The following is a 15,978-nucleotide window of genomic DNA, read 5'->3' as shown; positions in this document are numbered from 1 at the left end:
TAATTTCAAAGTGGACTATTATTTTAAAATAAAGCATACGTTGTTAATACTCTATTTTGCTGGCTCTATGTGCATGTGGAAAGTGTATATTGTTTGGAAAACATCAATATAAAAAAACCCCACGATTTTGGTACGATTTAGCTTTATACTTTTTCTTAATATCATTCTGATAAGGTATGAGGCTGCACCAAACTACACACAATCAAGATCAAACGGATTAAGATAAAACGAGTATTTAGAATTATCAAGAAGTAAAAGCGACGTCAACATAATATAAGGTCACATTAACCAACGAGAGTTTCTCTTTGTTTACTTTCTCTTTTGTTAATATCTTATTAATTTGTAACGAACATTTGTATAATAACTGAATGATGAAAATAAAATACAAAGCCTCTAATCTAACTAATCGAATGAACAATTTTCAAGTGTTCTTGTTGTTATATGTTATTATGGAAGCAAAGCTCGGATTGAAGCATGAAGTGAACCGATTTCTAACCTGGAGTTTGAAAATAAGTTACAATAAGGAAAGAACATTCATAATATAGTCACATCATATCCGATCAAATCCCACTATTAGAGAAATGATCGAACGATGATTCAACCCCCGGAGCGCAGCATGTACAGGAAAAAAAAATTGAATATTGTCTCCGCCATTCTCCATTTTGTGCAATCAATCCCGCAACGCACAATCTCTAACTGCTCTTTGCCCCCTCGGGAAACACGATTGCGATTGGTTCCGTCGTCTGTGTGTGGGTGTATGTTTGTACGGGGCAACGTACGTATCCATATATATATTGTAGTATGATATTAAGCGAACATGTGTGTGTGTGCACCTACCTGGATTGGATGCATTGATGTGGAACTCGCATTTGCTGCCCTGGGCGAAATCATACGAATCGGAATCGGCAAACAGGATGTCGACATCTAGCTCGAAGCCTCGGTTCGATTGGCCTGACTGCAGCGGTGCCGAAAACGGACTCGAGTGGAACGCAATCAGCATCTCGGGGCCCCTGTGAAATAGACAGAGAGATAGAGTGAGAAAAAAAACGCCGGAAAGGATGAAACATTTGTTGAATTGAAATATCACTGTCTGGGGTTATGTTCCGTGTCAGAAAATTGACAATGTTGTCCTTTGCATGGTGCGTTGGTAGGACACGGATTCGACGGCGGGCGGCGTACGTATTTTAGACTGCTTTTCTGGACTATGTTATGAGCGTTAAAAAATTGATAGATGGTGATCCACTTTTCAAATTACGATGCATTGGAATTTTCCTCTAATTTTTTTTGAATTCGATTTATTCATGGGATTTATGTTTAGACACTGCCGATCGCAGAGGCCTGATGACGATATAAGCAGATTGTTTCGCGAGAGGCTTCTGTTGAAAGCAGAAAAACTAAGTGAGTAAACTTTTCCAATTTTGTTTATAATGAGATAACTTTATCATAATCCGGTTGTATGGATAATCTGCAATACATATTTTTTTCTTCACGCACCGTCTACTATCGTGTGTAGTAAATCAGGTCGTGCTCATTCAACCAGTCACATGCACACGGTTCTTTCCACTGTGCCGAAGAGAATTGGGAGCGTGTCGAAAGTGTCAACTCGACTACTTCCCGTTCCAATCGGCTGCTCCGAACAGTCTCCGCTTCAAACGTCTGGCAAGTTTGAATTGTTATTTTCTGTGCTTCCGTAATTTTCAACTACATTTCGGGCGCTTACCCACACAATGAAGAATCAATTCGGCAAACGTGGAAGTCGTTCCGGATTTGTCACATGGAAACTGGTTGAGCGGAAAGTTGCCCCCTTTAGGGCTGAGGGATGCGATAGAACCAGTTATAGGCAGTCGTTCCAAACGATAGCTTCCGGTGAATTCCGGTGGCATTGTATCCAAAAAATTTAATTTTGGCTCTGTCACATTAAATTTATCACTGTGAATTATTCGAACTGAGTTCCTTAAAAGCTGCCTGACTAGCGGAACAAAAATTAATTCGTTTACTACACATTCTCTGCTTAGAACACAGTACAGTATGCACCAAGTGAATAAGACAACTCTAGTCTCATTTCACGACAGTAGACACCAGCACCAGCACAACCATCCAACAGAGAACCTTCTGTATAATAAACTATATTCAAGTTATTTTTAGGGGTTTGGCTGAAAGCCGATTTTGTGCTAACTATTCTTTACGTTTCGTCTCCAAGTCGTCAATGCAGAGCAGTTCAAATTGAACTGCTCAGTGCGAACTTAAACAGTTCAACTTGAACTGTTAAGCAAACGTAAAGCTAACGCTACTTGCGAAACATTATTTTATATTGCGCCGAAGCGCAATGTCTTTCCCGACGTCCCAAAGATCCCCATCGTCCCGGGTTTTCATCAAAAATATATATTTGTTTTTATGTCACCTGGATATTTGATGTGGCGCAACCACTTAATTGAAGTCACTATCGCTGAGTTGGCCACCGACCCACCCTACTTCTAAATGCAAATATTACATCATTAAAATATTGCAAAGTTAGGCGTCATCGTAAATAAGTATTTTGATAATTCATTTATATATATACGAGGTCTGTTCAAAAAGTTCCCGGAATTTTTTAATTGCGCGCGTCTGGAGAGTCCGGTGGTCAAATTTTTTTTTATTGTGTTGGTACATATGTCCCTAATGTACGGTGAAATTTTCAGCTGTATTAATTGTTTACATTCTGTCTTGTAGCGGCTGGTGTAGACGTGTTTTTTTGAGCTCGGCGATTTTTGTCTTGGTGACGTTGGGTGCTTCCACGTGGACGATTGTGCTTTTGTTTCGACATCATAATCATACACCCATGTTTCATCACCAGTTATGACCCTTTCAAGTAAATTTGGATCGTCGTTGACGTCGTTTAACAGCTCCTGAGCGATGGTAATGCGTTTGTTTTTTTGATCAAAATTCAGCAGTTTTGGAACGAATTTTGCTGCCACTCGTTTCATGCCCAAAACATTTGAAAAAATATGATGGCATGAGCCAACTGATATGCCAACTTCATCAGCAACTTCTCTAATAGTGATTCGGCGATCATCCATAATCATTTTTTCCACTTTTCCCACATTTTCATCGATTATTGACGTGCTGGGTCGACCGGAGCGTTCGTCGTCTTCAACGTCTTCGCGGCCATCTTGGAAACGCTTATACCACTCGTAAACACTTGTTTTTTTCATAGCAGACTCACCGTAGGCTCTCTGTAACATTTCGCACACTTGGTTACACTTTATTTCATTTTTCACGCAAAATTTAATACAAATTCTTGAATTCTTCCATTGTTTAAACTAACAAAAATCGCCGAGCTCAAAAAAACACGTCTACACCAGCCGCTACAAGACAGAATGTGAACAATGAATACAGCTGAAAATTTCACCATACATTAGGGACATATGTACCAACACAATAAAAAAAATTTTGACCACCGGACTCTCCAGACGCGCGCAATTAAAAAATTCCTGGAACTTTTTGAACAGACTTCGTATTATTCGTTTTGAGTTCGGGTACAAAAGAGAGTTCAAATTACGAACATCGCTTATGGGTTTTCATATTATTAGATCGTATTATCCACCGACCTACATATTGTCTACGTGGCAATCTACGTTATTGATCATTTCATGCTTCAACTCAGTAGAGCATGATCTACTACTCCCAAGTATCGTGCATTTGGTTCAACAACAACTTTCAACTGGTTTCTGATCATGGTAAAACTCGGATACCGCAACGAAAAATTTCTTTTTCAGAATCGATGAATGAATCGATTAGATTTTTGGTCATTTTGCAGTTTTAAAAGTGCTGCTCTAACAAGCCATGTTCCATGGATCGGAACAAATCGTAATCGGATGGCGCAATGTCTGGTGAACATGACCGGTTGAACAGCACTTCGTATTTCAGTGTTTCCAATGAAATTTTTAAGATTTGCTTGCTGCACCGTAGGGTTTTGCTGTGCCATAAAGTAAAATTATTTTGTTGGGAATATCTCGATATTACTGCCGCTTTTCCTGTAATGTTCTGTTCAAACGCATCACCAGTTATCGGTTTCACCTGAGCCTTGAGCAGTTCGTAATAATTAACGCTCAGTTGTCGCATTTTTTCGGTGATCACGCAAACCACTTTCTGCTTTAAACTGCTTAAACTAATGAAGTATCTGTACTCTAAAAGTGTTCATAAATAAATAAATAAACAACAGATCCTAGGAACACAATAATGAAATATCATATACAGGTAAATTTAGCTTACCTATGTCAATACCTTCCAGAAAAATATTTACTTTCGTATGTGCCAATATAGACTAACGCCATCATGAACTACTCTAACACCTGTTACCAGCACAAATAAACATTTGTTGACACCAGTCGGTGTTGAACAGTCGTTCGCACCGCACGCGTATAGCTCCTGGCTCCTGGAAATTTTTTCTGACTACCTAGAGTTCCATTGATTCAAGGCTTCAGTCTTTTTCAAGGCTATCTGAATCACTAACAGTCTTTTTAAAGACTAACAATTAGTCAGCCTTTCTCAAGGCTATACAAAGAGTGATATTAGAGTGACTAAGAAATTATTCAGTCTTTATTAAGACTACCACAAAATCAGTCTTTATCAAGACTTTTCCAAACTAGAAGTCTAATCGAAGAATAATTTAGCCTAATTAATTTAATTTAAAGTTTCTTTCATTTCAAAAATGCCTGCGTCCAACCGGAAAGGCAACAAGCCTATGGCTAAAAATAATTCAATACGGAATAAATCACAATCCGTTATTCAACATTTTTCTAATAACATTCACGATCTTATAGAATCTGAATGTAAAAATAAAAGACAACGGACGGATTTCCCTTCCGTTGATTCTATGCCGTCTAACAATATTTACGAGATTCTTCCAGAATCCGATTATAGCGACATAGAAGAAAATTCTTCAAAAATTCCCAAAATGGACGCTTGTCGTTCTGGGAAGAAACATCATTCTATGCCACCAGTGACGGTGATGATTTCCGACTTCAAAGCATTCCGTACTGAGTAAAAGTCTCATTTCAAATCGGACGAAGAGGAGAATGTCGAGTCGTGGTTGATGGATTGAAAGATTACGAACGTCTTATTCGATATTTGTCCGGGAAACATCATAAATTTTATTCATATGATATAAAATCAGACAGACTCAAGGCTGTCTTGAAAGGCTTATCAAATGATCAAAGTACTGATGAAATTAAAAATGAACTAAAAGAATTGCTTGGTTTTGCCCCTTACCAAGTAATACTTATGAAAAAAAGAGCGAATGGTACTTCTAAACCACGCTCTGGAATTTCCCATGAACTTTACCTAATACACTTCAATCGAAGTGATGTAAACAATTTGAAAACTTTAGAAAAAGTACGTTTCATTTCCCACATTAAAACTCATTGGGAACATTATAAACGGCATAATCGTATTGCAAACTTAACGCAATGTCGTCGTTGCCAAGGCTTCGGCCATGGAACCACGGTGTTTGAATTGTGGTAAATCGCATTCGAAAGACGTTTGTCCAATGAATGAAACCACTGATAAATTTTCTTGTTCAAATTGCAATGGAAATCATAAATCCAATTATTTGAAATGTCCTGTCAGGGAAAAAATTTTAAACGCTCGTTCGCTTAGACAACAAGTCAAATGAACGACCTTAAATTTTCAGAACATACGTGAAAATCAAAAAACCGTTACAAATGCCACGCCTAATTCTTCTAAGGCACTTATTTCTTCGAATTTAAAACAAAAAACAGGTACGCCTGCCTATTCGTTTTCTAACGAAAACAATTTATTGACAGGTAGATCGACCCCGTCATCATCTTCTTCTAATGTCACTTATGCCAGTATAACAGGTAGAAATCTACCACTTAATTTTTCTAATGTAAATAATCAAAACACAGAAGGCCTTGCAGTTCATACTCTAACGAAAACAATTGATTAATAGGTAGATCGGCCAAATCATCTTCTTCTTCTTCTGGTCTACCTACAAATATTCCTTCAATGCCATTCGCTTCTTTGAATAAAGTTGATTTAGGCGATATAACTGAAAATAAAATGATCTACCTACAAGATCAACTTTTTCAAATGATCACCCGACTGAATTCGATTTCATCACTTTTTGAAGCATTTCAAATCGGATGGCAATTTGCAAATAATATTATAATGAATTTAAAATTTAACAGTGATGTTAAATAATTATTTGAATATTTTAAATTGGAATGCTCGATCTTTGAAATCGAGTGAAGATGAATTTTATAATTTTCTCAAAGTTCACAAAATCCATATTGCCATTGTGACAGAAACTTTTCTTAAACCAAATGTCAAATTGAAAAGTAATCCACATTATGTGGCTCATCGATTTGACAGGTTTACTGGAATGGGTGGTGGAGTTGCCATTTTTGTCCAACGGCAAATTAAACATCGAATTTTACCTTCTTTCAATACTAAAGTTATTAAAAGCTTGGGATCCGAAGTTGAAACCATTCCTGGAATTTATTTCATCGCTGGAGCATATTTGCCATTCCAATGCACCGGCGAACAATTAAATTTCTTTAAAAGCGATTTGCAAAAACTCACAAGATATCGACCGAAATTTTTCGTAATAGGGGACTTAAATGCTAAGCATGTCCAGTGAAATTGTAGGCAAAATAATAGTAATGATAAAATACTATGGGTGTGGATCATGAAACTATTTTAGAAAATTCTGCGGACATCGACACAGCAATTGACAATTTGAATCATTATATTATCGAAACTAGAAATCTTTCAGTTCCCAAAGCTCAAACTAAATTAAATTCTCCTATCATCGATGACAATCTTCAACTGCTTATTCGGTTGAATAATGTTCGTCTAAGACAATATCTACGTTCTCGCGATCCTGCTATGAAAAACATAGTTAAGGATTTACAAAAAGAAATTAAACATAGATTTACTCTTTTGCGAAATGAAAATTTCGCTAAAGAAGTTGAACAAATTAAACCATATTCTAAACCTTTCTGGAAACTTTCTAAGGTTCTTAAGAATTCCTGCTCTCAAGGAAGGAAATCAAATAGTGTACACAATTTAAATTTGAACGTTGTGAGTCCTATTGAAAATGAAGTCTCACTGAAATATGATCATATTTCAACTCAAGTGTTATCACAAGATGACATTATTGAGACGAATTTTGATGAAATTAAGTCAATTATTAGGAAGCTTAAAAACATGAAGGCTCCTGGTAATGATGGAATTTTTAATATTCTTATTAAAAATCTTCCCGATGTTGCCTTGAGACTCTTGGTTAAAATTTTCAACAAGTGTTTTTCATTAGCTTACTTCCCAAAAAGATGGAAAACCCTAAGTAATTCCTATCCTCAAACCTGATAAAAACCAAGCAGAAACATTAAGTTATCGACCAATTAGCTTACTTACATCTATCAGTAAACTTTTTGAAAAAATTATCTTGTTGAGAATGATGACTCATATAAATGAGAATTCAATTTTTTTACCAGAGCAGTTTGGATTTCGTCATGAACATTCAACTACTCATCAACTTGTCAGAGTAACGAACATGATAAAATCAAATAAATCTTCTGGGTTATCCACTGGAGTTGCTCTTCTAGACATAGAAAAAGCATTCGACAGTGTTTGGCACAAAGGTTTAATAGCAAAAATGTCTGATTTCCAGTTTCCTATTTATTTGATCAAAATGATTCAGGTTAGCTATCAGAATTGTAAATCTGAATTGCTGGGTCTTGCTCCAATCTTGTATAATATTTTCACTTCTGATCTTCCAAATCTACCCGTTGGTTGTCAGAAATCGTTATTCTGTGACGACACAAGTCTGTTAGCCACTGGTAGAAATCTAAGAGTGATCTGCAGTCGCCTACAAAGAAGTTTAAATATTTTCAGTGATTATCTGTCAAAATGGAAAATTAAACCAAATGCAGCAAAAACGCCATTAATTATCTTTCCTCATAAGCCAAGAGCTTCTTTTCTTAAACCAAACAATAATCACATTCTCAAATTGAATGGCTTGGAATTGACATGGTCAGATCAAGCTAAATACTTAGGTTTAACGTATGACAAAAAACTCACTTTCAAGGATCACATTGAAGGAATCCAGGCAAAGTGTAATAAATATATTAAATGTTTATATCCTCTTATAAACAGAAATTCTAAGCTCTGTCTAAAAAACAAATTGTTAATTTATAAACAAATTTTCAGACCAGCCATGCTTTATGCAGTTCCAATTTGGTCAAGTTGTTGTCCCACCTGGAAGAAAACGCTTCAAAGGATTCAGAATAAAATGCTGAAAATGATTTTGATGCGTCCTCCCTGGTTTAGTACAAATGAGTTACACAGACTCACAAATATAGAGCCATTAGATGTAATGTCACATAATATTATAAGCAAATTCCGACAAAAATCGATGCATCTTCAATTGAATCGATTCGCTCTCTGTATTAGTTAGTAAGTTAGTATATAAGTTCCTTTTCCCCATTACACAATACAAGTAGGTTTAGAATTTTCCCTACACAAAAATCTCAGAATTGCGGAAGCAAATGATGTCCTCATGGTATCAACCAAATCATATATATAATAGGGCTGAAAAGTCACAACTAATGGCTGAACACCCAATATAAATCTTAATAATTTAATTTTAACTCATATTCCAATAAACAGTTATTAAAAAAAAATGAAACTACCCTGTATATAAAGAGACATGAAGAGATCGCCAATTGATTAGAAGAACCAAGCATGCTTCGCTGTACTTGGCCACTATGGCATTCACTTTATAGTCCTATATCTGGGACAATTTCATTCAAATAAAAAATGGTGTTGTTTTGTAATTTTACCATAAACTTTTAAGATTGATTGTTTCAGTATAGGGCTCGATAAGTAATTTTTTCGGTAGTTTCATTAGAAAATTTAACTAATTTTGTGAAATGTACTGCACTTTTTCGAACTTTTTTTTTAAGACAGTCTAGATCAATTTTGGAAAACCAAAGTAGGCAAAGTGGTTTTTCGTGACAAAGTCTATATGTGCCAGAAAGTTTCATTTAAATCTGAGATAGTGTTGCCAACTGCGAATAAAATTGGATGCGAAATTCGTCGAATTGTCTGTCGTGGTCATGAAGAAAATTTATTCAAAATTTAAGCGAAATTAAAAATTATATTTTTTTCTTATTGATACTAACTCAATCATCCTTCGGATAGGATACTACGAACTGACTGAAGAAGTCTAAAACACAAACCCCCAATCTCCGCCTTTTCTCTCCACGGAACTCTGCTCGTGTGCAATCGAATGCGGGAATCATTTTTTCCAGCTCAAAACTTGCAACCTGGCTCAAACGATTTGCATCTGATCGACGCACCATCCACCAGGACGTCGTTCGCTCCCACAATGCAATGAAGACGGAACTTTTCCCGGGGAGAATGCTGGCAAGCCAAATTTTCCATTACACTAATTGAAGCGCATTCGACGTCATACAATACGGTTGACTTTTGGCAATTTGAATGTTAAATTAGCTTCTGCTGGTGCGGCTGCCGGCAGAATTTTCTTTGCTTTCCGGCCCGAACCGGCCCCGGTTCTTCCGACAGTTATTAAATTGTAAATGAAGCACTCGAACCATGGAACCGGCCGGTCGGTGCCTGCCCAAGTCAATTACTTTGGCACTCTTTCAAATCGACTGCTGATGCAGCTTCTTTGTGGTCTGTCTGGGCCGAATTGCTCTCTCGTTTGAGTCCAGATATCGACGGGTTCGGGTTTCGTTTGCTTAGGATGATTAGCTTTGGCTGCCGAAGCCTTGTGGATTCTTTGCCAAATTATGCTCATCAATCCTGGTTTCACTCGGATGAAATATTTTTGCATGAATATGGAGCAATGCAATCACACCGACAAATTTAAACCTGTGCCGGTTTCTATGCTACCAGCTTAGTCTAACCGTCTGACACTTGAACAGCATCCAAAAGCAGTGCAGCTTCCTCTTGTTCTTCTTCGGTATTCAAGTTAGCAATATATGAAATCGTTTAACTAAAATCTTTGCGACGACGACGACGACGACGAGTTTTCGCGTAAATCATCGACAAAAGGCACACCAAGCAGGCAAACTAAACGGAGCATGTCGATGTCATCGTCTTCGGTAGTTACCGGTTTGGATTCCACTCCGACCACCAGCATCAAAGCTTATCCCACAACGTTCACACAGATTTGACCTACATCGGAGTCAGCAGTATTCCTCCGGGAGGGAAAAGTTTTCCCCAGCAATGCAAAGAATGGAATACAAATTAAATTAATTATAATTTTCACGCTTCGAACAATAGCGAAGAAATTTAATAAAGCTTTTCGTTACCTCGGTTCTTCTCGTTACCCTCCCCCCACCCCTCTTTTCCAACTGACATGGTTCATTTCCTTCTTTCGGTGTGATGCGGTGCGGTGGCGGTGGCTTAGAGAGTTGCATGCATCGGCTGCCGCCTCTGGTGCACAAGGATATGCCGAATTGGCGAAATGAGCGTAAATCGTTATGGCTGGTTTCGCAAAAGTTAAAACCCATAATTTGCGGTAGGATTTTTTCCCCTGCTCTGTGCTACCCAACTCGTCGTCTTCTTGCCGGCAGAAATAATTCAACCGAAAATTGTAAAGTATTCACAAATGGTGCCGAAAACAACGGCTCGGGGTATTGTTTGCGGAGAAAAAAACTCCCGGAATTTGCTGATTTGTACATTTACAAGTTTTATGGCTTTCGTAACACATTCACTCAACTGGATGGGGTTGGGTTTTTTTTCTTCAGAAACCTCAGATTAAACAAGCCACAGACTTTTGTGTCATAAATATGTTGTTGTCACATTCTTCTTGAAATGCAATTTTTTACTTCTTTTCATGTTTTGTCTAGTTGAATGACATAATGGCAAAATTGTTCGAGCTGGTGCTGAGGTTTGCCTACGACTCGATCGATCCACGTTGATGAGATGCTTAAGTTCGAAAATTCCTCTAATAGAAGGGAAGTAACAAGAAGTTCTCATTCCTTTCGTGACCGTCGTATCGATCGGATGGTAGTTTGCATTAGAGCAGCTGTGCGTTAATCCATTCTAATCCGTTTCAAGGTCATTTAATATCAGATCTTTTGTCGTGAGCTTGTGCGGTAGATCAATACAGTATAAACAATAAATACCGTTAGACAGTGCCGGGTGCTATTGTGTTAAAACAATAAGAACAGTGAACCGACGTTTAGTGTGGTGCCGTGAACCGGTGCTGTGTGCATATTTATTCTCGGAGGTCGTTGTAACTAACGCTTGGCCTCAGCGGCCGAGTTGCTACGGATCATTAGCTAAGTATAATATTTTTTCCCTTCGTGTCCCTTTATCGTCTTATATTTTGACTCCCCCTATAATTTGCGCGGAACCTCAACCGCGCTATGGCAAGTCCATTAAATCCTCCCCTGTCCCCCGAAGATAAAATGGAAACAGATTTTAAATCTGCCCCAAATAGTAAAACTCACCGGGTTAAACAGTATCCCGAAGAGCCTTCACCCTCGGCCGGCCTTTATGTGGTTTATTTTCGGACCAAAGAGAAGAATAAACCGCTTAATATTTTGAAAATATCTAAAGACTTGGAGTCGAAATATGCAACATTGAAATCTATTTCAAAAATTCGTCCCGATAAGCTCAGGGTCTCGTTGACCAGTCTGAAACATGCTAATGAGATCGCTCGAAACGACCACTTTACGCGGGACTACCGCGTCTACATACCAGCTCGCGAAGTCGAGATAGACGGAGTGATCACGGATCCAAGTCTGACATGCGAGGACATTCTCAAACATGGGGTCGGATGTTTTAAAGATCCCTTGCTTAAGAATGTCAAGATACTGGACTGCAAACGTTTGCATTCAGTATCGATCGCCGCGGATGGGACAAAGTCTTATCCCCACTCGGACTCGTATCGGGTGACCTTCTCCGGCTCGGCTTTGCCGAAATTCGTTCTCCTGGCCAGGGTTCGTCTACCTGTACGACTTTTCGTACCACGGGTAATGAATTGCACTAGTTGTCAACAACTAGGACACACAGCTTCCCATTGTGGAAATCGGCCCCGCTGCTCGAAGTGTGGAGAGAGTCATGCGGATGGCGTTTGCGACAGAAACATTGAAAAGTGTCTTTATTGTGGGGCGGCCCCGCATGACCTCACAGCATGTTCTGCGTATAAATTGCGTGGAGATCATTTGAAACGATCTCTCAAGCAACGATCAAACCGCTCGTTCGCAGAAATGCTGAAAATCGCCACACCACCTGAACAGAACCCCTACACCTGTTTGTCTACGGACGATTGCGACTCTGACGATCCTCAAGAAGGTACATCTTCAACTGTCCCTCGTAGTTTTAGGAAGAGGAAAAATATATCATCTCCTAAACTCCCTAGAAAGGGTTCGAAGATATCTCTTGAAGGCCCTCCAAAAGTAACAGCAGAAGGAAGTGTTGGTAAAAAAAACGAAAAGAAGAAGCCAAAAGCTCCTAGTTCCGGAGACTTGAAATCGGAGAAAGAATATCCAACACTTCCGGGGACACCCAAAACCCCGAAAGTCCCCAAGGAACCAGAAAACACATCAAGTGCTGGACTTGTAAAATTCAGTGACATTGTGGACTTTATATTTTCCGTCTTCAACATTTCTGACCCCCTAAAAGGTATTTTGATGACTTTCCTGCCAAAAGTTAAAATGTTTTTGATGCAGCTGACTGCAAAATGGCCCCTCCTCTCAGCAATCGTTTCCTTCGATGGCTAATTTTTCGAACGAGGTCAAGGATTCGATCACTGTTTTACAGTGGAACTGTAGAAGTATCATCCCGAAAATAGATCCTTTTAAATACTTAGTAAATAATCTGAAATGTGACGCATTTGCATTGTGCGAAACTTGGTTAACTTCTGATGTATCACTAAACTTCCACGATTTTAACATTATTCGCCTGGATCGAGATAATCCCTACGGAGGAGTACTTTTGGGGATCAAAAAGTGCTATTCCTTCTTTCGAATTAACCTCCCCTCGATATCAGGTATTGAAGTTGTCGCATGTCATGTCACAATTAAAGGCAAGGACCTTTGTATTGCTTCCATCTATATTCCCCCTAGAGCCTCAGTTGGGTACCACTGGCTCAGCAGTATCATGCAACTTCTTCCCGCACCGACGTTAGTTTTAGGAGACTTTAACTCTCACGGTACGGGATGGGGTTGTCTTCATGATGATAACAGATCAGCTATGATCCATGATATTTGCGACAACTTCAATATGACAATCTTGAATACGGGAGAAATGACACGAATTCCCGCACCACCAGCAAGACCAAGTGCGCTGGACTTATCCCTCTGCTCGACATCGCTACGGTTGGATTGCACGTGGAAGGTAATCCCTGATCCCCACGGTAGCGATCATCTGCCTATCGTAATTTCAATCGCCAGCGGATTAAGACCATCGGAAACAATCAATGTTTTGTATGACCTCACACGAAATATTGATTGGAATAGCTATGCGACCTCGATATCTGAGAAACTTGAAAGAACTCTACAACTTCCTCCGGAGGAAGAGTACACGTTTTTGGCTGGCTTGATTCTCGATACTGCGATTCAAGCTCAGACGAAACGTGTACCCGGCGCGAATACTAACATTCGTCCTCCCAACCCGTGGTGGGACAAAGAGTGCTCATCAATGAATGCGGAAAGATCTTTAGCATTCAAAAAGTTCAGAAAATATGGAACACCTGATAATTATAGAAATTACGCAGCGCTAGATAAGCAAATGAAGAACTTAGTTAAAGCAAAGAAACTAGGTTACTGGCGACGGTTTGTTGACGGATTAACAAAAGAAACATCGATGAGCACTCTTTGGAACACAGCCCGACGAATGCGCAACCAAAACACAACGAACGAAAGCGAGGAATATTTTAACCGCTGGATATTCGATTTCGCTAAAAAAGTATGTCCTGATTCTGTTCCGGAACAGAAGATATCCCGCGCCGCGACTTCGAATACAAACGAAACACCGTTTTCGATGGTAGAGTTCTCACTTGCGCTCTTGTCGTGTAACAATAAGGCCCCGGGGTTAGACAGAATTAAATTCAACTTGTTGAAAAATCTTCCTGACTCTGCCAAAAGGCGCTTGCTGAATTTGTTTAACAAGTTCCTCGAGGGTAATATTGTTCCACACGACTGGAGACAAGTGAGAGTTATCGCCATTCAAAAACCTGGGAAACCAGCCTCCGATCACAATTCGTATCGGCCGATTGCTATGCTTTCCTGTATCCGGAAGTTGTTCGAAAAAATGATTCTCTTCCGTCTAGACAATTGGGTCGAGACTAATGGTTTACTTTCAGATACACAATTCGGCTTCCGCAGGGGTAAAGGAACGAACGATTGTCTTGCGTTGCTCTCAACCGAAATTCAAATGGCATTTGCTCGTAAAGAACAGATGGCATCAGTATTTCTAGACATCAAGGGGGCTTTTGATTCAGTTTCTATAAATATCCTATCTAAGAAGCTGCACCAGCATGGTCTTTCGCCGGTTTTGAACACCTTTTTACATAATCTATTGTCCGAGAAACACATGTATTTTGCACATGGTGATTTGTCGACAATACGATTCAGTTACATGGGTCTTCCTCAGGGCTCATGCTTAAGCCCCCTTTTATACAACTTTTACGTAAACAACATTGATGAATGTATCAACACATCTTGCACGCTAAGACAACTTGCCGACGACAGCGTTGTGTCCATTATAGGACCCAAAGCTACCGATCTCCAAGGACCATTACAAGATACCCTCGACAACTTGTCGACATGGGCTCTTCAAATGGGTATCGAGTTCTCTACGGAGAAAACTGAGCTGGTCGTATTTTCAAGAAAGCGAGAACCAGCACAATTACAGCTTCAACTAGGGGGTGAAACCATAGCTCAGGCCTTCACATTTAAATATCTCGGGGTCTGGTTCGACTCCAAAGGCACCTGGGGATGTCACATTAGATATCTGAAACAAAAATGCCAGCAGAGAATCAATTTTCTTCGCACAATAACCGGAACTTGGTGGGGTGCAAACCCAGGAGACCTGATCAGGCTGTACCAAACAACGATATTGTCCGTAATGGAATATGGATGCTTCTGCTTCCGATCCGCCGCGAACACCCATTTCATTAAACTGGAAAGAATTCAGTATCGTTGTTTGCGTATTGCCTTAGGTTGCATGCAGTCGACTCATACGATGAGTCTCGAAGTGCTCGCGGGCGTCTTACCGTTGAAAAACCGATTCTGGGATCTCTCATATCGATTGCTAATCCGATGCGATATCTTGAATCCGATGGTGATTGAAAACTTCGAAAGGCTTGTCGAACTCAATTCTCAGACCCGTTTTATGTCCTTGTATTTTGATTACATGGCTCAGAATATTAATCCTTCTTCGTTTGTTTCCAACCGTGCTCATTTCTTGGATACTACTAATTCTACTGTGTTTTTCGACACATCCATGAGAGAAGAAATTCGTGGAATCCCGGATCATGTGCGCCCTCAAGTGGCCCCAAATATTTTTTATAATAAATTTAGAACAGTCAACTGTGAAAAGATGTTTTACACTGACGGATCAAACATCAACAGGTCCACAGGCTTCGGAATCTTCAATCAGAACATCACCGCTTCGTACAAACTCAGTGATCCGGCTTCAGTCTACGTCGCAGAATTAGCTGCTATTCAGTACACCCTCGAGATCATTGAAACCTTGCCCAAAGACCATTACTTCATTGTCACGGACAGTCTAAGTTCAATAGAAGCTCTCCGCGCAGTGAAGCCAGGAAAGTATCCCCCATATTTCCTGGGGAAAATACGGGAACATTTGAGAACTTTATCTGAACGGTCTTATTTAATATCGTTAGTCTGGGTCCCTTCGCATTGTTCCATTCCAGGCAATGAAAAGGCAGACTCATTGGCTAAGGTGGGCGCATTAGAAGGTGATATTTATGAA

The 15,978-nt window shown here is 39.4% G+C and overlaps 1 protein-coding gene across 2 annotated transcripts in view; it reads right to left on the bottom strand.

Annotated features, from left to right (window-relative positions):
* LOC131435237 (uncharacterized) overlaps positions 1 to 15,978 on the bottom strand; it is a 401,022-nt gene that overhangs the window by 33,595 nt on the left and 351,449 nt on the right. For both annotated transcript variants that reach the window (XM_058602906.1, XM_058602907.1), the window contains exon 10: positions 838 to 1,010. In XM_058602906.1, the coding sequence (XP_058458889.1) occupies positions 838 to 1,010 (173 nt within the window). The remainder of the gene's footprint in view (positions 1 to 837; positions 1,011 to 15,978) is intronic.

This window comes from Malaya genurostris, chromosome 3 (genome assembly GCF_030247185.1).
Source record: "Malaya genurostris strain Urasoe2022 chromosome 3, Malgen_1.1, whole genome shotgun sequence".
Classification (NCBI taxonomy): Eukaryota; Metazoa; Arthropoda; class Insecta; order Diptera; family Culicidae; genus Malaya; species Malaya genurostris.
Note: the sequence above shows the minus strand (reverse complement) of the source record. Positions and strands in the feature narration are given on the sequence as shown.